Source organism: Apodemus sylvaticus, chromosome 1, assembly GCF_947179515.1.
Source record: "Apodemus sylvaticus chromosome 1, mApoSyl1.1, whole genome shotgun sequence".
Lineage (NCBI taxonomy): Eukaryota > Metazoa > Chordata > Mammalia > Rodentia > Muridae > Apodemus > Apodemus sylvaticus.
The window spans coordinates 35,588,911-35,613,350 of NC_067472.1; the positions used below are offsets into that span (position 1 = coordinate 35,588,911).

The 24,440-nt window shown below is 44.5% G+C and overlaps 1 protein-coding gene across 9 annotated transcripts in view; it reads right to left on the reverse strand.

Moving 5' to 3' along the window:
- Smarca2 (SWI/SNF related, matrix associated, actin dependent regulator of chromatin, subfamily a, member 2) overlaps positions 1-24,440 on the reverse strand; it is a 167,537-nt gene that overhangs the window by 59,611 nt on the left and 83,486 nt on the right. For all 9 annotated transcript variants that reach the window (XM_052187895.1, XM_052187861.1, XM_052187874.1 and 6 more), the window contains exons 21-26: positions 23,714-23,800; positions 19,952-19,998; positions 17,519-17,685; positions 10,677-10,840; positions 7,093-7,320; positions 2,156-2,233 (exon numbers count right to left, since the gene is read on the reverse strand). In XM_052187895.1, the coding sequence (XP_052043855.1) occupies positions 2,156-2,233; positions 7,093-7,320; positions 10,677-10,840; positions 17,519-17,685; positions 19,952-19,998; positions 23,714-23,800 (771 nt within the window). The remainder of the gene's footprint in view (positions 1-2,155; positions 2,234-7,092; positions 7,321-10,676; positions 10,841-17,518; positions 17,686-19,951; positions 19,999-23,713; positions 23,801-24,440) is intronic.

Sequence of the window (24,440 nt, forward strand, 5' to 3'; positions counted from 1 at the left end):
TAAGAAGCAGGCCTGAGAGCTCACAAAGTTGAGGCACTTACACAGGTGCACTCATTCCTTAGCCAGTCTGGTCCATGACAAGCCTGTTCTAGGGTCACATACTCATTCCCAAAAGGGAGCCTGGGCCTTGAACAAAATTTCCAAGTTTGTCTTCTGAGATTTTCAATTTCTACAAAAGCTCAGCTTCAAAGAAGAATGGAGTGGCACTAAATTTCTCCCCAATTTCAGGGCTGCCAGGGAAGGCCTATTTCTGGGCCTACCCTATTTCGGGAGTATTTGAGGCCATTGCACTGTTGAGTGTCAGGAAAGCCTTTGTGCCTCAGGGATGCCCAGTCACCTACACCTTAGTAAGGCCCTCAACGACAGATGTTGGTTTCTGATGTGTATCCCCAACCTCCCTATTTTAAAAGCTTCATCTATAAATGTGGGGAGCAATGGCAGAATCCCACATGAACACAGAACCCACATTAATGCCGTCTCCCTAAAATGGCTTCACTGGGTAGGGAAGAAATGCATTTCCTAAAGCCGGGAGCCCTTGCTGTGACCGCCTGCCTTTCTGCCTGAGAACGAGGCAATGGTCTTTTATTCTGAATCATTATGTGCAGGAATAATCTGTGTTCTCCAGACAAAGGCCACACAAGCAAATAAGTGACATGACATAAAATGACATGAAAATGACATACGCAAGCGTCCACACAGCCTCGGCTCTCTCCTCTCACCCTCCTAAGCTTAAAAGGCAGATTGCAAACCCACTGGGTCATGTTTGGCTTAGCTGTGTTTTCTTTGGCCTGCAATCTTATGGGATAATGTTCAGAGAGGTCCTGAATTTAGTTGCAAACCTTAATGCTGAGATTTTGCCAAAAGGGGGATAGATTGCTAGCGTCTCTTCAAAATTTGTAATTTCCGGTTAAAGGGGTCCCACGTCTCTACCTTCCAGCCCCGGTAAGGGGTAAGGTAATCCTATCTTTACTCCATCTCTCCTCTCCAGGTGCTTTGTCATGTGAGGTGCCTTACCCAGCACCCCCCGGGCTCTCTAACTGGTGCCTGGGATCAGGGGTCTTCAGTGCTCCTTCACCACAGCCATGGTGTGTCCGTAGTCCTCCCCTCTGTAATCGGGCTAAATGCGTGATGTGAAAATCAAAATGCCTGAGTGCTTTGGAGGAAGCCTCGTGCTTTACTCATCTGGATGTGCCCTGCCATCTGGACAAAGCCTGAAACTGCACACATCGCCATACTCATTCAGCGATCTATTACACAAGCACTGCGCGCCCAGGACTGTTCTGGCCATTTAAGAGGAGAGAGTGTAAACGCCGGAAGCTTTTCTTTCTTTCTTTTTTTTCTTTTTACCCACCATTCTACAGCTGCTGAGCAGCCTCTCCCACACACTGGGCCTGCTCCCCAACCACTGCGGCGGCATGTGGAACACCTCACAGGTAAATCAAACTGAGGTTTCAGGAGACTGAGCGGTGAGCCTCAAGGTTAAAGCCATGGGCAATACATTCAAAAACACCAAGCTCCTCTGACATGAACAAGGCCCTTGCTCTTTGAACCAAGGCCAGACATCTCTTCCTACACACACACACACACACACACACACACACACACACACACACACGTGCGCGCCAGAGGTCCTATTCGTTTATGTATAGTCCCTGCAACAACTTCACAGGCTGTTGTCGTTCACCTGCTCCTAATCAGCGAGAAGCTGGCTAAGCCACAGTTGCAAGCTGAATGCAAGGAGACCGGGCAGTCGTCCAGTCTGACGATGGCCTGGGGTGAGGAGTGGGTCCCTGGTGAACTATGGACCACATAGCCTATGCTAAGGGTGAAGCTGCAACTCAGTCTGGCCGATTGATTGCTTCCATACAGAACTGCGGGCCAAACGCCGCCCCCATCTCACTTTCTAAAGGAAGCCAGAAATCAGGATTCTTTTCATGCTGGCAACAAATGCAAAATCTTAAGAACTGCTATGTGGGCCAAACACAATATGTCTGCGGGCTAAATCCAGCCAGTTTGCAGACTCTGAACCAAAAGCAACGCACAGACTTCAGGACCTAGGTTCTGGCCAGTATGCAGGCTGGATAACAAAAAGGGGAGGTGGGGAGGGGTTTGGGGGGGGGGAGACAGTCGTTTCCCTTGATTCCTGCAACATTACCATAAAAAGATCAAACTCTTCTTCCCGGCGAGCAATCATCTGGTTCAGGGTCTCGTCGTCTGGCACCTCATCTTCTTCCTGGGTTCAGAAACAGAATGATTGAAGAGGCTTTAAGAACAGAGGCTGGGCAGTTTGTGGGGGAATATTCTGTCCTTCTGCTCAGGGCAGAACAGAACGGAACAGAGGGTCCCCGGCTTAGTACCTGCCATTGGTATTTTGAGAGGTTGAGCTTTTCAAACTGTCTTTCCAGCAGGAAGTCTGTCTAGGGCGGGAAATGTGCTCTCTAAGAAACTCTAGCTCTCCTGGGTGTGGATATTTTCTGTTACTTTTAAAGCAACCTACTTCATGACTCCCCGCCTCCATGACCTCATCTGTAATATAGGCGTGACATCTACTTCACCAGAAGATGCCAGCTACAGGAACAACTACTTAATGTTAATTTCTACTAAGTCTATGAATGATACTGCAGATACTGCAAATTTGAATGTTTATTTTCAAAGATATATTCAAAAACAGTGAGGTTTTTGACATTGTGCACAGGGCAAGGGAAAAAATAATATCTAGATACTGTATACAGAACTTTTAAGATACGTTGAATCTATGTATTTTGTTGGGCACTGTTATTGATGATGGTTAAAATTATACATAGGACACATTTAAAATTGCCAATACAAAAATACCTCAAAACTATACCTACTTAAAACAATTTAAATAAAGTACAAAACGTGATTACATAAGTACTAAAAGTTCCTAAATTGTATATCCTGTTAAACAAAGGCATATTATCTGCTAATTTCTCAGAAATAAATAGTTCTCAAGATTTTAGGAAAGAACAGTATGCTATGGTTTCCATGATTAAAAAAAGAAAAAAAAATACCAGCAGCCTAAGCTAGAGGATGTCAGCTCCCAAGACACCTTGCACAATGAAGGGCTTTAATCACTCTTAGAAATAAACGCAATCCAATAAAGTATGGTTCAAGATAATCATTACTACCAAAGACCCTTCTGATTTAATTCACCTCCATGTTGATTAAAGGCAATCTGTCTAAATATTGCATTCCATCTGACAGGGAAGCAGATTAGCTGGAGAATGGGCTCAGAACTTAACAAGATCTTGTACACACACATACACACACACACACACACACACACACACACACACACACACACACACACACACAGAGAGAGACAAATGAGGCCATAGGTGTCCTCAGACAAGGTGCAGATTCTTCTAGAAATCAGCAGGACAGCTGCCCTCAGAGACCTGAGTACCCAGGGCCCAAAGCAGCTGGGATGTTTGCAAGAATTCCTGCTGTGCTCTTTGCCCCTGGTCCTCCCGTCAGCTGTGATCATGGCACCCTGCACTGCCCTGGATTGTTGGCACAGAGGCCCTCCACCGACATCTACAAAGATCCCTGGTAGACTTCCCATCAGGGCATAGACTACCAGAGTCTGGTAATAGTTGCCTGACACAGCTGTCCCAGCAGGCTGCTAACGGTGAGACACAGTTGGCAGAGAACAACGCTGGAACCCTATGTGGTGATCTGCAGGCCTGAGAGAGATCAGCCTCTCCTGTGGTTTAGCGAAGCCAGAGAACCCCAAGCTCCCCTGCACATCCTCTCACCTGCTCAGGTAACATTTTTTTACAAGATCTTTTTTTAAAAAAGATAAGAAAATAAAGAATGCAGTGGAGACCCCTAGATGAGGACCAGCTCTCCTCACACCACCCTTTGTCAAAGCATGTACCACTCAGATTTAAAACACATCAACATGCATCATTTTAGTATCTGAAATGTATTTAATATATTGGTCATATTATTTATTCAATATTTATTTATTATGAGAATGAATGTGTGTGTGTGTGTGTATGTGTGTGTGTGTGTGTGTCAATAGACAACTGTGGGAGTCACTTATCTCCTTCCAACAGGTGGGTCCTGGAGACCAAACAGTTTGGCAGGCTTGCCGGCAGGCCCCTTTACCTGCTGAGACATCTCACCAGCCCACCATGTTTGGGGAAATGGCCACATGTCTAAACCATAGCAAAAGGTACCTGATAGTCTAACTCCTAAGTCTGTATCAAATTTTCAATTTTAAAAACCAGAAATGGTGAAATGCTCGAGATTTGAAGAGGTTTTAGATGTATGAGGCCGTCTGAGCGCATATGAGCAGTTTTGCTTCTTGTCATTTCCTGACGCTCAATAGGTGACTACTAATCATACATATATGGCGGACAGACTAGGAGGCATAATACCAAAGCACTCTCTACTTTGCAAAAAAAGATTCATTTCAGGATTCTTTGACAGATCAGTCTCTATTTCACATGCAGGCTCATTTCAGAAATGAAGAGATACAAGAAAGACTTCAAAAGCTTGGTCTCACCCACCAACACCCAAGGCAGTCCCTCCCTGGAAATCAGCTGGCCACACTGGCAAGGAAATCAAGTAAATGGACAGAGAAAAAAAATCATCCTGAGTGAGGTAACCCAGACCCCAAAAGACAAATATGTATTAATTTATTTGTGGATGTTAGCTCTGAAGCCTTTGCTAGGCTTGTATAATCTGTATAACCACAGATGTTAGGTATAGAGTAAGGAACTGGGGGTGGGGTGGGGGGGTATATGTATCTCCTTAGGAAGGGGAAATAAATGTTATGGATGGATAGACTGGGCAGGAACTGGAATGGGAGGATCAAATGGGTAGAGAGAAAGGAAAAGGTTGAGAGAGGGAAGACAGAGAGGGAAAGTTAAACTAAGGGCCATTTGAGGGGTAGTATGGAAACTTAATACAGTAGAAGCTTCTTGAAATGAAGGTGACCAAAATGGAATCGACAAATAATGGGGAAGGAGGAGCCCCATGTAGACATCTCTCATCACCAAATGCAGACACCAGTTCTCGGAATGGGTTACATGTAACTGAGCTGTTAGCCCCATGGGAACCTCCAACATCCCAACTCTTATGAAGGCTATTTGTTGCTCTCTACAAACTGATAGTAAGCCCTATTGCTGAAGACAACACCTACATAACTCACTGAACATGGAGAAGTTGAGCTGGGGTGGGGGGTGCCTACTTAGAGCCTTTGGTCTTACTGACTAGTGTCCAGAGTCCTGGAAGGTATCCCGAAAGCCACACCAAAGGAGCAAGGTAGACACCAACTCAACTATAAACCTGCATGCAAGATGGGCTATGTCACAGGCTTGTGGGAGTAACCAACCAAAAGCTGGTTGAATTTAAGGCCCACTCCATGAGATGGAACCCATCCCTAACACTGCTTGGGTGGCCATGAATTTGAGATTATATGAGCCAGGGACCTAGGGGAAAACCAAACCCTACTGTTCTACTGAAAGAGTATAGCAACAGAAGCAACACAAAGACCCTAAGAACATTCTGCTATAATTATAGATCAGTGTCTTGCTCAGCCATTATCAGAGAAGCTTCCTCCTGCATAGACAGGAATAAATACGGAGCCTCACAGCTAGACAGTAGGCAGAGAGCGAGAGCCCTTGGAACACTTGGTCCTAAATGGGATGTCTTCATCAATTCCCTCCCCTCAAGGCTCAGGGAACCCTGTGGAAGAGGAAGCAGAGAGACTGAAGCAGTCAGAAGGAATGGAGGATACCAAAGGACCAAGGCCTTCTAGATACAGCAGTGCCAGCACACACATGAACTCAGAATACGGCAGAATGAACAGGGCCTCTACAGGTCTGGGTCGGATGTATTTCCTGTTCTGTGAGTGGGCGTGCACACAGGCCCACAGCCCTAACCTGGAAGCTTCCTGGAATGATAGCCACTCACAAATGAGTGGACACAGAGCGAGAAAGAATGTGGATTTGAGTGGGTAAAGAGGTGGCGAAGGGCTAGGAGTCAGAAGAGGCAGAAACCACAATTAGAATATAGTACATGAAAAAAATTTGTTTTTAATTAAAAAGACTTTAAAAAAGAATATAAATTTTAATTTACAGAGGATTTCAAAAACACAGAACTATATTTGTTCAATGAGAATAATATTCTGTGCAAATATGTAAAATAAATTGATGCTCTGACTTTTAAGCACAGGTATACAAAAGCAAATATGTCTATTGGATAGTTTAATGGTAAGAACTGGTGTTAGTATTTTGCTCTCTGAATGTTTATAGACTCGTTTTTAAATGTAGTTCAAGTTCATTTTAGGCTGATAGTTTGTATGTATTTGTGTGTGTGTGTGTGTATGTGTCTATGTCTATGTCTGTGTAAAGACAAATACTTTACACAGAACTACACATCCCTAGTTCTCAAATGAATATTTAAAATAAAATGACTGAAACTGGTCATCTAAGAGAATAAAATGACTCAATAAAAAAATAAAACACTGTTTGCACAACTTTGGCAACTTTTGTAAATAGAGACGTTAGGATCCAGGTGATTTGCCTCTGTTCTGTTTTTAAAAAAGACCTTTTTACGGTAGTTAAGGCCAAGCTTTCCAAACTCATGAGATAAAAATGCTATGAAGTGCTTCAAAAGACAGCCCAATAACTGTTGAAGTATATCCATCCCTAATCAAAAAGCAACTGAAATGGGATTCTGGGGTATGAGAGAAAGAAAAAAAAAAGCCCACCTAGTAGTCAGAGTTCTATGAAGTATCATTCCTGCAGTTCCACAACTTCCATATAGGGGGCAGCACTCACGAGACAATCAAATCTACTTGGTGGTACCCAACCCCCTGAGGACAGGGAAGTGTGCACAAGCTAAGAGTTTAAGGTTCTCTGGCAATAGCTCTTAAGACATATGAATACCTTTCTGAGTTTCTCTGTGCTTGGGATATAAGATAGCAGCGAATTTAGTCATTTTAATTAACACCAGCCCAGAAAATTCTTTAAGGAACAAAGGAAGGGTGTTATTTCTTAATCCTTTCGGGACAAAAGGTCACTGCTAGATTCTGTTAAGTTTGACTTTGTGTAATACCTCATTCTCTTCTTCATGCTCCAGAATGGCCTGCAGGAACGCCCTCCGCTCGTGGCTGGATGACTTCTGGTCAAACATGCCTGCCTGGATAACCTTCTGATCCACGTTCAGCTTGTACTTGGCAGCCGCGAGAATCTTCTCCTCCACACTGTTGACGGTACACAGCCTCAGCACCCGGACCTCATTTTGTTGGCCAATGCGGTGAGCTCGGTCTTGGGCCTGCAGATCCTGTTTTTGAGAACAAAATGCTGTGAGGATCTGAGCGCCTGGACTATCCCAGCAAACAGGGCTTCGTAAGAGGGAGGTGTGGGAATGACCCATAACCAGCCTTTACAAAGGTTAGATTTTACTTACAAGTGAAAAAAAAATACCACAAACTATTGTCTTTGGAAAAATTCAAGGCCATCTCCTACTGAGGAAGTCTGAGCTTAAATTAACCAAGCCAACTGAAATGTTACCTCAAGATTTGAAATCTAGCTCTTAAAATATTTACCTACCTGTAGGTTTTCCCTTCATCAAAACAAAAACCAATCGATCTGATGTCAGAATTAAGACTTAGATATTGCCTACAAAAACACATTCAAGTAGGAAGATACACACTCTTTTCATTGCAATGTGTTAATAACACTGTTCTATCACCAAACCGTATTTTCATGCATTGTACTTATACATACAGACATACATACAGACATGTACATTTCAGTATATATACATTATATACACAAACATGCATATGTTATATAGCTATCCAATTCCTGGATCTAACTCTATCAAAGATTCACTATTTTGTTCTACAAGTACATCCCAGTATAGCTGGAAATGCAAATGACTACTAGCAGCATAATAGAGAACTGTGGTGGTGGGGTCTGGCATGACAAATTGTAAGATATGACTCTGCTTCAGATTTCACTTTTAGAATTTATCCTGAAAAAAATCACCAGGGGTATGCCTTTTCTTTTCTTTTCTTTTCTTTCTTTCTTTCTTTTTTTTTTCTTTTTTTTTTTTTTTTAGCATTACCTATTCTTACTGTATTTTTTTCAAAAGAGGAAGTAACAAACATTCCACAGTACCAGGCTGGTACAATAGATTGCAGTATGCGCCAGCACAGACACACAAACTATCAGAAGATTTAATGACACACAGCTGTAAGTGGGAACTAGAAGTTGTGAGTGAACATGTGCATTTGGTCCCTTTAAGTAAAAACTTCTATAAACGTCTTAGGCCATCACTGAACTTGATAGCTACTCAAATAAGCATGCCTTGGCATGGCCCTGTTATCCCATGGTCCAGGCGAGGGACCAGGTCTGACACTGAGGCACTGTTCACACACATGCCTGAGAGCCGGCGTGCTGTCAGGTCAAAGGTCTATGCTCTGTTTCTTGCATTCCTAGCATGACGCTTATAACACAGCTGAGGCTCAGCTTTAGCTTACTCTTCCATTCAGCGCAGGTTCCTGTCAGCCATGTAACACAAAGGCACCGTGGACAAAAGGGTGCACGGGAGAGCTGTTTTTCCTGCAGGGACCTTTGACACAGAGTGATTGGTTACGTCAGAAGTTTGCCCTCGGAAGCCGTGAACAAATTCAACTACGCAACTCCATTCCTAGCCCAGCTTTTACTTTATGAGTCAACGTATCTCTAAGTTGCCCAGGCTGGCCCTGAAGTTAATCCATAACCCGCAACGGGATGAACTTTCAATCTCCTGGCTTCTGTTTCCCTCAGGGCTGAGATTACAGCCCCGTGCTACTAAATTTCATTTCTGTCTAGGGTGTCAATCAGCAGCATCAAACATTTATGTGTGATATGTGGTGATTTGAATGGAAATTGCTCCACAGGCCTACAGGGAACAGCGCTATTAGAAAGTGTGGCCTTGTTGGAGTGGGTGTGACCTTGTTGGAAAAAATGTGTCACTGAGGTTTCAGAAGTTCAAGCTAGGCTCAGTGTCAAGCTCTCTTCCTATCGTCTTCAGACCCGGATACAGAACTCTCAGCTCCCTCTCTAGCACCAAGTCTGCCTGTGTGAGACCATGCTTCCCTCCATGATGATAGTGGACTAAGCCTCTGAACTATTAGCCAGCTCCAATGAAATATTGTCCCTTACAAGTGTTGCCATGGTCATGGTGCCTCTTCATAGAAATAGAACACTGAACTAAGACATGATGGCTAAACTCAAGAGCCCAGCTGAGAAGAGAACCTCTTGGGAAACTTTGTGGTTGACTATTCTGTTACTCGGTTACGGAACTTCTAGTCAAGTTTGAAGAGCCTGACAAATGCAGGATTTTGCTGGTGATTCTGAACTCATGCATTCTCCCCTTGCTTCTAGGTAGCTCAGACACTGAAAACAACCAGGTAGGAAGAAGACTGCAGATGTGTCCCCCTGATAGGAACCCTGCCTGCTGCAGAATGCGACCAGGGATCTTGAAATAAATACGGAAAAAACGGTTTCTGAATCTGAAGCAAGCAAACTCTGCTGGAGGCTTTCATCTTCTCACGGGCAGAGAGTGACACAGGCATCCAGGCTCAGTGCCGCCGCAGGGAACAGCAAACAGGCATGTTTCTTTCTAATGTACCCCTGTTCTTCCTGCCAGCAGCACTTCAGAAGTCCCTCCCACTCAACCTTCCCTGTGCATGGGCTGGGCATGCTTCTGGTGGGGATGGCCAATTGCCTAGTAGCTGGGGTGAGATGGACACAGAGTGTCTTATCAGCTGGAATCCATGAGCAATTACCATGTGAATGAAACCCACTCTATCCAAAGTCTCTCAAGCAGATGTCCCACTTCCCAGGGCCAGTCAGGAAACCCCTGGCATAAAAGATCTGGTCAACATTTATTGGGGAGCCACCAAAATACTTCTTCAAAAGAATATCTCTAAAGTTATAAAAAAAAAGTAGCTACCAATAACAGATACTGGATATGTGTGTGTGTGTGTGTGTGTGTGATTTTAAATGATATAGAAAACTGAAGGCAAGGTTAACTATCCTATACATAACATATATTATCTTATGAATAACATCCTTGAAAATGTTATTTAACTTGCTCAGGACTCGTCTCTAAAAGACAAAAATGTAAACAGTAACCTTTATGACCTTTCAGAGCAGTTGTGAAAACTGAGCAGAGATGCCCACCAGGAGTCTGGTGCAGAGGGAGCGCTTGGTGATTGCCGGCCGCCATGTTTCTCAGTTTGTTGTTATTACTGGACCTGGAGACCAAACCCAGGGCCTCATGAAAGCTAGGGCTCAGTCCACCATGGAGCTATACTCCCAGCCCCTGAAACATTTTTTGATGATTTATCCTTCACCAGATGTAATTTGCTCACTGGCAATCCCCAGAGATAGGATTAAGACTGAAGAAGTGAGTTTTCCAGCACACTCTTGGGCTCTTCACAGGCTTGGGCATAACAAAGAAATAGCTGCGCTCCGATGGAGATAGGAAAATGGCTGTAGTAATTGGCTGGGCTATTTCTCCTTTGGAGAAACTGCCCAGTCATTTAGAGGTGTGCTCTGTCCTATAAGTGTGAGTGATGAAACTGATAATCTCTCCCCGCCTCTCCAGAGGGAAGCCTCAGCGCCCCTGCTAGACACACGCACCTGATGAGGATTCCAGTCACTGTCAAAGATGACCACCGTGTCTGCAGCCTGAAGATTTAAGCCCAGGCCCCCAGCTCTCGTGCTCAGCAAGAAAATGAAATACTGGGACCCAGGTTCATTGAATTTCTTCAGCAAAGCAGCGCGATCTTCAGACTTGGTGGTGCCTGAGGGGATAAGAGAAAAATAAATTTGCCAATTAACTCCTGCCTGAAAATGGAGGAGAAGTGGACAAACACGCCCCTTTCCTTCAGAAGTGCACCCACACTCCTCAGCACTAGTGAGGAAACGGTTGGGGCTTCGGTAGATTCTTTTGGAGTTTGCAATTAGAAAAAAGAAAAGAAGGAAAGAAGTGTTTACACTTTTCTGACCAGATACCTTTGCAACTTCACAAACTCCAGCACAGTCTTACTTTAAGATGTAATGAACACGTTTCCTGGACTTGTTCCTGGGATTAAAATAACAATGTTTAAAAGCCACCCACATACATGTACACTTACCCACATGCTTACAAAGTGTTTATAATGATTCAAAGCAACTGTTCTGAGAGGCATTAGAGCAAGGCCTTATTTACCCCGAAGAGAATTAAAACAGAAAGAAGCGGCTCCCTACTGCCTCAGCATTTGGGGTGCTGCTGAGGACAGGACTGTAAAATAAACAGCTGGAAGGAAGGAAAGAAGGAAGGAAAAAAGGGAGGGAGGGAGGAAGGGAGGGAAGGAGGGAGGGAGGGAGGAAAGAAGAAAGGAAGGGAGGAAAGGAGGGAGGGAGGGAAGGAGGAAGGGAGGGAGGGAAGAAGAAAGGAAGGGAGGAAGGGAGGGAGGGAGAAAGGGAGGGAAGAAGAAAAGAAGGGAGGGAAGGAGGGAGGGAGGAAAGAAAAAAGGACGGGAGGAAAGGAGGGAGGGAGGGAAGGAGAAAGGAAGGGAGGAAGGGAGGGAGGGAGGGATGGAGGGAAGAAGAAAAGAAAGGAGGGAAGGAGGGAGGGAAGAAGAAAGGAAGGAAGGGAGGGAGGGAGGGAGGAAGGAAGGGAGGGAGGGAGGAAAGAAGAAAGGAAGGAAGGAAGGAAGGAAGGAAGGAAGGAAGGAAGGAAGGGAAGGAGGAAGGGAGGGAGGGAGGAAGGAAGGAAGGAAGGAAGGAAGGAAGGAAGGAAGGAAGGAAGGGTGGGTTTCCACCCTGAAGACTTGAAGCCACAATATGGAAAAGTGACCCTCCATGTTTCTGAGGCTAACTTGCTGCTCTTTTGGATTCAAAGATGCTAAACAAACACCAGCCCAGAGAGTGGGCTGTTAGATGCCAGGGTGGTCCTGATAAGGGGTTGTGAAGAGTAGAGACTCAGCAGAGATCATGGATCCCAGGGTGTGACATTCACTGGTGGCCACACCTGTGTTCCGCTCTAGCCATCTGGAATGAATTTGTCCGCCCTCTTCATAAAATGTACCGTGGAAGAGAACAACACAAGACTCCACCAGCATCCCCTCTAAATGTATTTCACTAGGGAAGTGGATGCCGGATTCTGAATGGAATGATGGGGGAAATCTAAGCGTGTTATACGATACTCCCTGACTGGCTGCTGTACAAATGTTAGTCCTACACGTTGTTCCTTTTTTTTTTTTTTTTTTTGGATGAAAATATACCACAATTTATTTCAGAGGATTAAAACATTTAACGGACTCCAGCTAGAGTAATCAAGTTACTCACTCGGGTCAAGTTCCCAAACATGGGGCATCTGTTTTTCACATTTAGTTAAAATAATGAGCATCCTCAGGGGGGAAGAGACTCAATCCCCCTCATACAGCAAGTGGGGATCGGGAGCGAGGGTCTGGGGGCTCTCCTCCCATAACAGATTCGTTTTACTTTCTAAATTAGATTCCCCACCCTCCTCCCCCCTTTGACTTGGCACAAAGCCTTCCAGGAGGAACTGCAAAAATCCAGACCTGGGGGAGGGGCAGCTTACTGAATGGGTTCTGAAACATACAAATCTTATTCTTATTATTTTTCAGAAATGGCTTGCTGAGATTATAGCAGGCCATTTGTCCGTAGATACACTTTGTTCAGTAGGAGAACTTCTCTACACAGCCTTTGTAGTCCATTTTCTACACACACACACACACACACACACAGAGTTCTGGAAATTCTATGAGTCTCATAGCGAGTTTGCTATGTGCTCCTCACAAAGCAGCATCATGACAGAAGTGAAGGGCAGAGCACAGTTGCCTATCTTGAGACTAGGACACATGAAAAGCCCAAGGGAAGGGAAGGGAAGTGCAGGTCCCCAGTGACACAGAGACTTCCTGCACAGCCCTACCTCTTCCTTACAGGTTCAACCACCTCCCAGTACAGACACTCTAGGGACTAAGCATTTAACACACAGGACTTGGAGAAAATTGAAGATCTAAACTCTAGTTCTTATCCACCCTTTAGTTGGTGGTATTGCACATAGAACCCGGGACCTTGCACATGGTAGGCTCTACCACTGAGTTACAATCAAGTCCTAAGGAATTCCCAAACCTTATACTTGATCTCTTTTACACAGGTCTTAGTTTGAGAACTGAGTGTAAACACTTGCTCCAGGCACACTTTGTGGCTTTAAATGTACTTGTCTGTAAGTAATGCCCCTTTCGGTATTAAATTACAGGGATTCATCACTCACATGTTTATCCTCTGCCTTAAGTTAAAAGAAAAGGCAGACAAACCAACAAACATCCTTCTGAAATGGAGAGAGAATGGAGAAGAATAGCATCAGTTCACTGAGAGCCAGGGACAGAAAACTGGGCTCCTAGGGATTCCGAGGTTTTAACTTTCAATGGTTTTAACCACTGGGGGGCGGGGAGGGAATGATCTGGTAAGAGATGAATAGGAGCAACTTGGAAATATGCCTACCTAGGACGAAATAACCTCAAGGGCAAAACAGACCGCTGAAAACTAACAGCATCAACATTAGTTAGTCAAAGGAGTCCTCATAACTCTACCAGAGACCCCAGGCAAACAGATCAACTATGGATCTTCTGTGTGTTTAAACTCTTAAAAATAAAATAAAACAAAACAAAATAAAATAAAATAATAAAAAGCTGGAGATTCGACATATGAAGATAAACTAACGGAAGCATTCCTTCACTTTCCACACAAGGCTACAGCGCATCCTATGAGAAGATTCAGCATTTCCTGGCTTCTCCCTTCTGTTGGTAGACACCACCATGAGCACTCTGGTGTGTACCAGCAACCTCTTCAGTACGGATCAAGGAAACCCAACTGCCCTGTAAGAGTTCACCCAAAGGCGAGCCCTCCTTGCCACAGGTGCGCAGGATTTAACATGCTCAGCACCGGCATCAATTTCATGGTGTGTCAGACTCTGATGCAGGACAGAACCCATTATAGGAACACAATTAACAGCAAGGGGCAATTGTGTTGAAAATGAAAGAACTTGCCAGAAGGAACACATGGAACACATTGCCAGACTGTCGTGGCTGCTAATTTTTCACTGAGCTTTGGCTGTCTTAGAAAATTTCATCTTCTGGATGAAACTTCACCATTTGCTCTCTCTTAAAAAAAAAAGTTTTTCCCATGACAACAAGACAATGGGCTAGTAGCTAAATTTTTCTGTACAATCATAATCTTTGTAAAAATGTGTGTGTGTGTATGTATGTAAAAATATGCAGTATAGGGAAAAGCCTGTCCTGGGATCACAGTCCCGGTGGGGCACTTTTCTACCACTCCGTCTCTCCTGGAAGCAGAACCGAGCTGCAGGTTGTCTTGCTTGCCTAACTCCTAGTGTGTGGCTAAGTTCACAATCCTTGTGAGAACTCAGCTGTCCAGCTAATGGAAGAGCTAACTTCATTTCAAAGATGGCATCGTTTCCCTGGCTCTGCTCAAACCAAGCATTTCTGGAACGAGGTGATCCAAGTTAGAACCTGGTATCACCGCTCAGCTCTGTGCTACCTTCTTCTGAATGGAGACTGTACTGAATGGGACAAAGGACATTTACTGAGAAAGTAAACAATGCCCAGGAAGTGTCTCTCCTCTCCCTCTTCTCCCCCATGTAGGTGACACTCTCTTAACATTAGTGGTTATGGCTATTAGTATACACAAACAGTAAGAACAGCAACCAAATAGTTAAAAAGATTCTTCTGGGTTGGCAAGCAAACACAAGAGAGACTGGAGATCATTTATTGAAATTTTCATTTAAAGATGTCTCTGTTGTTGTTAAATATAAGTGCACAATTTGCCTGAGTTTGTGTATACCACATGTGTGCAGTGGCCACAGAGACCAGACTGGTGCTGGAGTCACAGGTGGTTCTAAGTTGCCACGTGAGTCCTGGGAGTGGCAACCAGCAAGTGCTCTTAATTGTTGAGCCATCTTTCTAGCCCTTCATCTGCTTCATGAGTTCAAATATTCCCAGGGTCCAGAAAAAAAAAAAAACCCACATGACAGGAAGTAGCGTCAGTGGTGAGGCAGACACCTCAGGGTGACTCGTGGCCCACAGCGCAGAGGGAAATCAAACCTGTCAGCTCTACCTGAGCAATGACAGGAGGTACACGCAGTGGGGGAAAGGGCACCACTCCAAGAAAAAAATCCTCAGATTTGACAAGAGACAGGATGATTAAGCCTGTGGAGGAACATGCACTCACGATGACTCAACCCCCCCCCCCCCCACCCCATCAGATGGCAGTTTTGGAGAGGAAGAGTAAAGGGTCTCAAAATCATCAAGTGTCTGATGTCACAACTAACTTTAAATAAGATGGAAAAAGCTAAACTTAGTAAGACTCCAACCCATAGGCCATACAGAAAATGAACTTAAAAACTCAAGAAAGAAAACATTTACCAAGTAGATTTGGTTTATTTCTAATTAGCCATGTATGGGAGAAGGGGGAAACACAAGGGACACTGAAAGTAGCCCCAAACCTTTCAATGGAATATGAATTTCCCACTCACTTAACAGTAATGTTGCACTGCATCAGTGTATTGTTATTAGAAAGGCTGGGCTCTCTGCATCCGGCATCCCATGCATCCTGTACAATGCCTGCTCTTGACCCTGAATAACACTTCTTGACCACATTATCCATTGCCAGACTTTCAAAACTACCATTTCTTTAATCTCCAAAATACTATGGTGCTGTATCCAATTTATCCATGTAATTTAGGGAATATCCCTAAATGTATATTTCCTTCTATTTATATTTGTTTATTAATGTGATATTCAAATTTCATTCTTTTTCCCCCCTTCTTCTTTTGGAGATAGGGGTCTCACTATGTGGGCCTGACTGGTCTGGAACAAGCAGGCCTTGAACTCACATTGACCCACCAGACTGTCTCCTGAGTGCTGTTTTGAAAGGTGTACACTGCCTGGCCCAGTCCAAGTTCATTCTTAAATTTAAATGACTTTTTAAAATACTCTTTGTGCTACTAGTTTCTGTCAACTTGACACAGCTAGAGGCATTTGGGAAGAGGGAAACTCAATTGAGAAAATGTCCCTACCAGATTGGCCTATGGGCGCTTGGGAGACAGTCTCTTGATTGATGAGTGAAGTGGGAGGGCCCAGCCCACTGTGGGAGGAGCAAACAATGAGACAGACAGGAGAGCACACTGAGCAAGCCAATGAGAAGTATTCCTTCCACTCCTCCACTGCTGGTGGGATTGCAAGCTGGTACAACCATTCTGGAAATCAGTCTGGCGGTTCCTCAGAAAACTGGGCATGACACTTCCAGAGGACTCTGCTATACCACTCCTGGCCATATATCCAGAGGATTCCCTAGCATGCAACAAGGACACATGCTCCACTATGTTCATAGAAGCCTCATAGAAGTTATAATAGCCAGAAGCTGGAAAGAACCCAGATGTCCCTCAATGGAGGAATGGATACAGAAAATGTGGTATATTTACCCAATGGAGTACTACTCAGCAATTAAAAACAATGAATTCATGAAATTCATAGGCAAATGGTTGGAACTGGAAAATATCATACTAAATGAGGTAGCCCAATCACAAAAGAACACACATGGAATACAGTCACTGATAAGCCCAGAAGCTCAGAATACCCCAAACACAACCCACATATCAAATCATTCCCAAGAAGAAGGAAGGAGAGGGCAGGGGTCCTGGAAAGGCTTGATGCAGCATTGTAGGGGATTACCAGGACAGAGGAATGGGAGGGGGTTGATTGGGAACTGGCAGAGGGAAGAGGACTTATGGGACTTAGGGGGATGGGGAACCAGGAAAGGGAAAATCATTTTGAATGTAAACAAAGAAAATAGAAGTCTTCCTTCGTGTGGGATCCGGGGGTCATGAGATGAAATAAACCCTTTCCTCTCCAGGTTTCTTTTGGTTGTGGTGATTTATCATAGCAATGGCAGGAAAACCCTAAAACAGTTTGCAGAATCCAGGAAGCAATCAAATCTCATAAAGCCGGCCGGCCGGTATCTATATCTTAGAGACACAGGCTTCAATGGCAAACTCATAAATGATCCATTATATTGTTACTGGGTAAAGGAGACATGGAGTGTACCCCTTAAGATATGTCTTCTCTGAACAAGTCAAAGGCTTGTCAGCATACTCCGTGGTACACGCAGTTAAGACTGAAAACCAGGGGCCAAACAGTTCTGCTCTGTACAAATGCAGCACTCATACAGGATTCTGACTCTGTGTTGCTATGTATGTGGACAAGCAACCGTGCAGATGATGCCAACATCTGAAGAGCACAGAGGATATAAACTTGCCACCCAGCAGACCCACGCGTGTCCTGCAGGCCCACTTCTCGGTGCTCTTCCTCCTTTTTGACCAAGATTGGAAGTCAGGGACCCTGGCCCCTTCATTTTCAGGAGTGTGGCTTGAGTCCGGTGTTTCCAGCACTTACCGTCAAGGCGCAGGTAAAGGAAGTTCCGAAAAGCAAAGTAATCCTCCATGATGGTCATGAGTGACGTCATCTGGCAGAAAAGCAGCACGCGGTGGTTAGTCGCTCGCAATTTGGGCAGAATACGGTCAAGCAGCTCAAACTTGCCCGAGGCCCGGTACAGCTCAGCCCTGAACCCAAAAATGCAAAACGAGAAGGCGGTATTACTGCTGTGTCCTCGAAAGATCCAGAAGTGCTTACAGCTTTCCAGAGAGAGCCCTACACATAGTTAACATTCAACAAGGAACTGTGGGGGGAAGGATGAATGAAGGGACGGAGGTCAGCTCCTAAACCGCGTGAGCATTTAATGAGGGAGAAAAAGGCATCCCGTACAAAACCCGTGACGGGTGTGACGTGCTTGCTCTCTCTATGACGGGTGCCTGGAGGAAGATGCAGCCTTTCCAAACCCCTACGATTCTTCAGAGTGTGCCTTCAAGTTAACTCAGGACACTCACGATTCACTCAAATACTTATTGAGCACCTGCTGGGTACCAACACAACACGGGCAGGCATACAGTGATAAAATATATTTTTTGTGGTTGGGACTATAAAGAAAAGCAGCAGGTGACAGCAAGGACTCGAAGTGTGTCAACACCCACAGGTCCCTTCAGAAATGAAGTCTTACTGAAGCACAGCCATGCCTGTGCATTTCTGTCCGTCTGATTCCATCCTACACTAGCCCAGTCCGCTAGGCACCGCCGACTTTGTGGGCCACAAAGCTGAAGATATTTCCTGTCTGTCCAGCTCTTTACTGGTAAAGCTTGCCAATCACTGACGTGTGTTTTCCCAGAGTGCGTGCGCATGTGCGAGCACACACACACACACACACACGCGTGTGTGTGTGTGTGTGTGTTTGTGTGTGTGTTTGTGTGTGTGTGTGTTTGTGTGTGTGTGTGTGTGTGTGTGTGTGTTTGTGTGTGTGTGGGGGGGGGTCAGTGATTTCCCTGGAGAGAGAACATGTTAGTTAAAACCTGAAATGAGGGGAAAGAAAGATAGCCAAGTTAAAAAAACAAAAACAAAAACAAGGGCTTATACATGGGGAGGAGATTGCAAGGAAAGAAAAAAAATGTCTCTGCATAGGACCCCCGAGTACAGCCCATCAGGCCTCACAAATGAGGAAAAAGAACTTGTGAGCGAGAGGCCAGAGGGGACCCTGAGGGCAGACTGGAGAGGTGGGAAGGGAGCAGGTAACAGGAAGTCCTTTTGGACTGTTCTGGTTTTTCAATGCAATGGGCAGCCACTGATGGGCTGTAAACAGGAACGTGACCTTGAGTAACCTGTTCCACAGGGTTGTCATGGTCACCTGTGAGCAGACCGGGGAGGGAAAACGTTCTGGCTTAAGGGCAGGAGTGTAAGGCAAAACATAATGGAGAAGAGAGCCAGTGCTGTGTTAAGGAGGAAGGATGGAGTAGTGCCTTCCTCCACAGTAATCCTCTTGTTTTCAAACCAACAAGACTCTGGTGGAATACTGAAATTTACTTTTAGGGCTGAAACTTCAATAATCACCCATATACATGCGGTCAACAGCACTGAAAACTTATCACTGGGGAGCAGAATGCCTGCTGTGGTGCATTTTGATCCTCACAGATCCATTTTCACATTTGTCTTCATGTTGCCCATCCTTACTCTGAGTCCTGACCTTCAATAGCTCACCCCGTACCCCCCACCACCACCACACTGGAGAAGCAGGAGTGGCCCCAAGGATCAGGGGGACAACTGAAGAAAGAACTGAAAAGAGGCGACTGGCCCTAATTCTGTTGCTGTGGACCCTAGCCAGCCTCTGGGATCCAACAAGGATACGCATACCCTAATGTTTCATTTCTCCTGGTGGTGAGATGCAAACACATCCTGCATAGATTAAGCTGCACTGCCTTTCTGTAGTGAGGTGTGGCTCTGTCCTATGTCCAGGCTAACATCATCAACAACAACAACGACAACAACAACAAAAGAGTCTTCTTAGATCATATTACAAAAACTGACTGTAAACCTGACCATTCACTTAGGGAGGATGAGACATTTTCTTCCATGCACCAGAATGCTAAACACCCATAGGAAATTAGCAAGAGTAATACTCTTCCAGCCCAAGCTACCCTTTAGGTTGGCAGTCACCCCACTCAGCACTGAAATGATTTTAGAATAGGAAACCATGAGTAAGTCTCTTAAATGAGATCTATGGCCTTCTGAATAGACATTTGCTCGGGGCACACTGAAATTTGTGCTGCTTAAAGTACAAGGGAAGGCTGTTTTATCGGTTCCTTTAGCGACTTCTGTCCCTCTGCAGGGGAGCAAGGGGGGCTCAGGAGGCAGTGTGTGCTTGCAGGATAGAAAATGCTACAGAAAAGAGGTTAGGAAAAGTCCACTAACAATGCATCTTGAAAGAGAAAAGGGGAGATTTACCCATTGATGACCCCATTCGAATAGCCCAGGTGTTCAGCAAAGGATTCCTTAAAAAGAGAGAAGAAAGTGATTTTAATATGTAATCAATAACTTCATGGTTTCTATCATATTTCTAGGGCATCATCAAAATGCATCAAATGGTCCCCAAAGAGATGAGCCCTCATTGCAGAGCAAATCAGAAACTCGCGTTTCTGAGGTCACCTGTCCCACTGGAAAGGAAAGATGGTGTTGGCTTTGGACTCCCTGCGGTAGGGTTAGCTCACTGACCCAACAGTGCCTGAGCATGCACTGGCCAGGAGCTGAACCTGGAACAGTTTCTGGGGATCCACCCACAAACCACAGTCCAAGCTACAGCCAGGGTTTAATATAAGCAGGTGACAGCTGTCATGTAAGTATAAACGTATACAACAGAAAAGCAATTACATAGCATTCCCTGACCCCAGTCAGGACTCCCTTTTCTCTTTACAAATAAAGCCCTCAACGACTAGAATTGAAGGTCCAGCTTCTGTAGTTAGAACACAGAACTTAATTACTTAACTCCCCCTTTACTGACAAAGACATACTTGGCTATTTTTCTTGATTTCTCTCTGCTCTCTTTATAGCAGAGGAAAGTATCAGAGGGGCACAGGGCAAATCACATAGGTGGCACCCACCCCTTACTAGATTTTTCAGCTCCCATTCCTGTCTCCAAGCAGGGATGGGAAAACTAAGGCCATGTGGGACATATCTATACACTAGCGAGATCAGGCACCACACCATCATCTAAAACACCCAGCTTTAGGGCATGGTGATACATTTCTCTATTTCCAGATATTTGGAAGGCTGAGACATACACATACATACATACATACATACATACATACATACATACATACATATACATACATACATACATACATACATACATACATACATAAATCACATAAGACTAGGTGTTTTAGACCAATGTATGTAGGCTACATAGAAAGTCCCCTGCTCAAAATAAAACAGGAGTAGGTGACCAGTCAACCTGCCATAATCCAAGCATTTCAGCATTAGAAATTATTATTATTGTTATTATTAATAATAATTATTATTGTTATTGTTATTTGGTTTTTTGAGACAGGGTTTCTCTGTGTAGCTCTGACTGTCCTGCTGAAACTCTGTAGACCAGGCTGGCCTCAAACTCAGAAATCAGCCTGCCTCTGCCTCCCAAATGCTGGGATTAAAGGCATGCGTCACCACTGCCCAGCATGATTTTTCTTTTAATGAGCTACTTCTTCTGTTCTAATTTTAGTGTCGATCCGGGAGGCTGGAGAGAAGGTCCTCAGTTCAGAGCACTGGCTGCTCTTCCAGAGGATCCAGGATCTATTCCTAGCACCCACAGAGGACCTTATAACCATCTCCATCACAGCCAATGTGATTCACAGACAGGAAAAAGCATTCACACACAGAAATTTAATTTAGAAAAAAAAATTAAAGGCTGGTCCACCTGCCAGGCCTACAATCTTTTTCTCTCTCAGTACAAAGAAAGGAGATAGCTTAGAGGGTCAAGATTTGCCCTACCCAGTCAGGGTGACAAAGCAGCTTGTGACAGGATCTCACTACTGCTCAGTGGATGCTCCTTCCTCTGTACATCTTAATAGCTTATTGGGAGGACTTTTTAAAGTACTGTTACAGTTAAGTTTTTGCTTAGATCTATTCACAAATGCATCCCCTCCATATCCTAGGGTTCTCACTCAGCTGTGCTGTGGATGTTCAGTGGACGCTGGCTCCCATGCTCGGGCACCCACCTACTGCATATGGATGCTGCCACGTCTAGAGATACTATCCCTTATGTCCATAAACACTCCCATCTGCACCTCCAGATGTTCTCTCTCCTCCCTGTCGCAGACCCCTGCCCTTCATCCATCCCAGAGTGAGGGTGACTTCTGCTGTGATAAAACACCATGGCTGATACCAGCTTGGGGAGTGGAGAAAGTTGGCTTACACATCCTGAGTCACAACACACTGAGAGAACCCACAACAAGAACTCAAGTAAGGAGGGGAAGTGGAGGTAGGAGCTGAAGCAGGGACTGTGGGTGGGAGCGGCTCACTGGCTTGCTCTTCATGGCTTTAGCAACCTGTCTTCTTAGAGTAACCAGGACCACTAACCCAGGAATGTCCCCAAAGACAATAGGCTCCCATTAACCATGAATGAAGAAAATGCTCTGCAGGCTTGCCTATCACCAGATATTCAAGAGTCATGTTCTCAGTTGGGTGTCCTTCCTCTTAGATGACGACAGTTTGTGACAGACTGACATAAAATTAGCCAGCACAGTCTAAACATACTTATCTAGCAGTTAGATGTTTCTCTGTGAATGGATGCTCTCTCTGAATGTATGGCTTCTTCCCTTCTATCATGCCCTCCCTTAGGTCAATACTTTCCTTATGCACATCCTCCCTATGCGCGAGTGCTATCCCTATATATAAGGATACTATTACTAAGGATTATGGATGGGTTCCTTACACCCATGAATACCGATCTCTGTCCACAGATGTTCTCCCTGTATCTATAGATAATCTCCTACGTATATAGAAAATGCTAGCCCCATGATCAAAGATGTTCTCCTAATATATCTGGATGCTCTCCCTTTGTCCATAGATGCTCTATGTCTACACATGGTTCCCTATGTCCTTGAGTGCTCTCCTTGTGTCTACATATGATTCCCCTCTGCCCACAGATGCTCTCTCCGCCTCCAAAAATGCTTTCTCTCACATCCACAGATACTCTACCATGTGTGTGACGACCTTCTGTCCTACTTGGGGATTTTTTCCTTTTATATTTATAGATGTTCTTTCCTAAGGACTTGAGGGCTATAGCAGTGTCAGGATTCACTCACACAGCCTGCTGAGATGGGCCTCTGATATAGGAAGGGGTGGCAAGAAGATATTAACTGATCTGACATGCATGACTACCAAAATAAACGGCGGTGGGCTTGGGGTACTCAAAGCTAAGAATAGTTCAACTCATTTCGTCCTGTTCAGGTTTAGGTTTCTGGGAAGTTCTGTCAATTGTTTAAACAGAGAAGAGTCCTGCACTGTTTTTCCTCTTTGCCATTTCTGCTGTTATTGTATAGTAGGCAGTGGCCCATGTGGTTCTGGAGATGGGGAAGGCATTCCCGGACCTCTACTCAAGCCAAATGCCCCACTGGAATGAACCTTGTCAATGCAGAAATTTTCTTCACATGGAAAATACAAGGGAGAAAATGTCCTGTGGCCTAAAAGCAGGATTCTAGAGACCTTAGCGTCTGAACAAAGTGACAGTCTGCATCATCACAAGAGAAACCAGGCAAGAAAAAAAAAATGATATCAATCTATATCATAGGCTAAAGCCAGCGTCTCTGACAAGGACAATATTTCAAGAATATCTTTCTCTTCCATTTCTATAAACACATTATGTAAGTATCTCTCCTAGCACCCTTCTGAGGAAGCTCGCTGCATCTGTCATTATCTTCAATTTCAGAGCTCCCACAGTAACAAGGTAAATCACAGCATTCACTCACATCCACATAATGAGCCAATGCTCCCAACATCGAATTGATGTTGAACTCTGAACTCTTAGTTAGAAAATTCCAGATGCCCAGGCAGGCAGTGCCAGAGTGGATCCACACCCAGGAAACAGGTCTGTTAGTTCTGCCTGAAAAGCAAGGCCATGCCGCCGACATCTCCACACGTGTTTTACACATATTTGGGGTCCTGCCTTCCTAACTAGCTCACTGGGGACTGAAGCTACAGACTCACCTCTATGTGCTGAAACATGTACGGGTGGTTGCAGATTTTTCTCAGCTGCATGATGGTGTTCATAAGCGTCTTGGCACCGCCTTTCCCCTGAGCAAAAAGTGCAATAAAGAACTAATTATTCATGGATCAAATATTTCCAAGTTTTTAAAACTAGACTTCAAGGGGGGAGCTTCCTGGTGGAGTCTGTGCTCAGCTTATGAAAGACCTGGGCACGAGTCAAGTAATGAAGAAAAAAAAAGAAAAGAAAGAAAAGAAAAGGAAAGGAAAGGAAAGGAAAGGAAAGAAAAGAGGGAAGAGAAAGGAGAAGGGAAGGGAAAGGAAAAGAGAAAAAAAGAAAAGAAAAAAAAGGAAAGAACAAGAGAGATCAATTGAAAGAGAGATAGAGACAGCAAGCCAAACTGACTAGATTACAGAAAGAACACAGGGTCCTACATCTTTTTCGCAACCTCACACCCTGAGGCCCAGAGTTCTAGTTGCTTTTTCACCTTTTCTGAGTCAGATATAACATCATTCTTGTGATTAACTTAACCTACAGAAAAGTAATTCTTACAAAATATGTCAAGCTGATCGTGTCACATCTGTCTATAGGATTCTAGCAGACCATATATAAAAAAACTGCTAGGGAGAGAAACTAGACTTTAAAATATACTAAAGCACCAGAGAGCAGTGGGCAGCTTGTTGTGTCAGCAGACCTATCATGAGCAGTGTTAAGTTTTTGATATCAGGG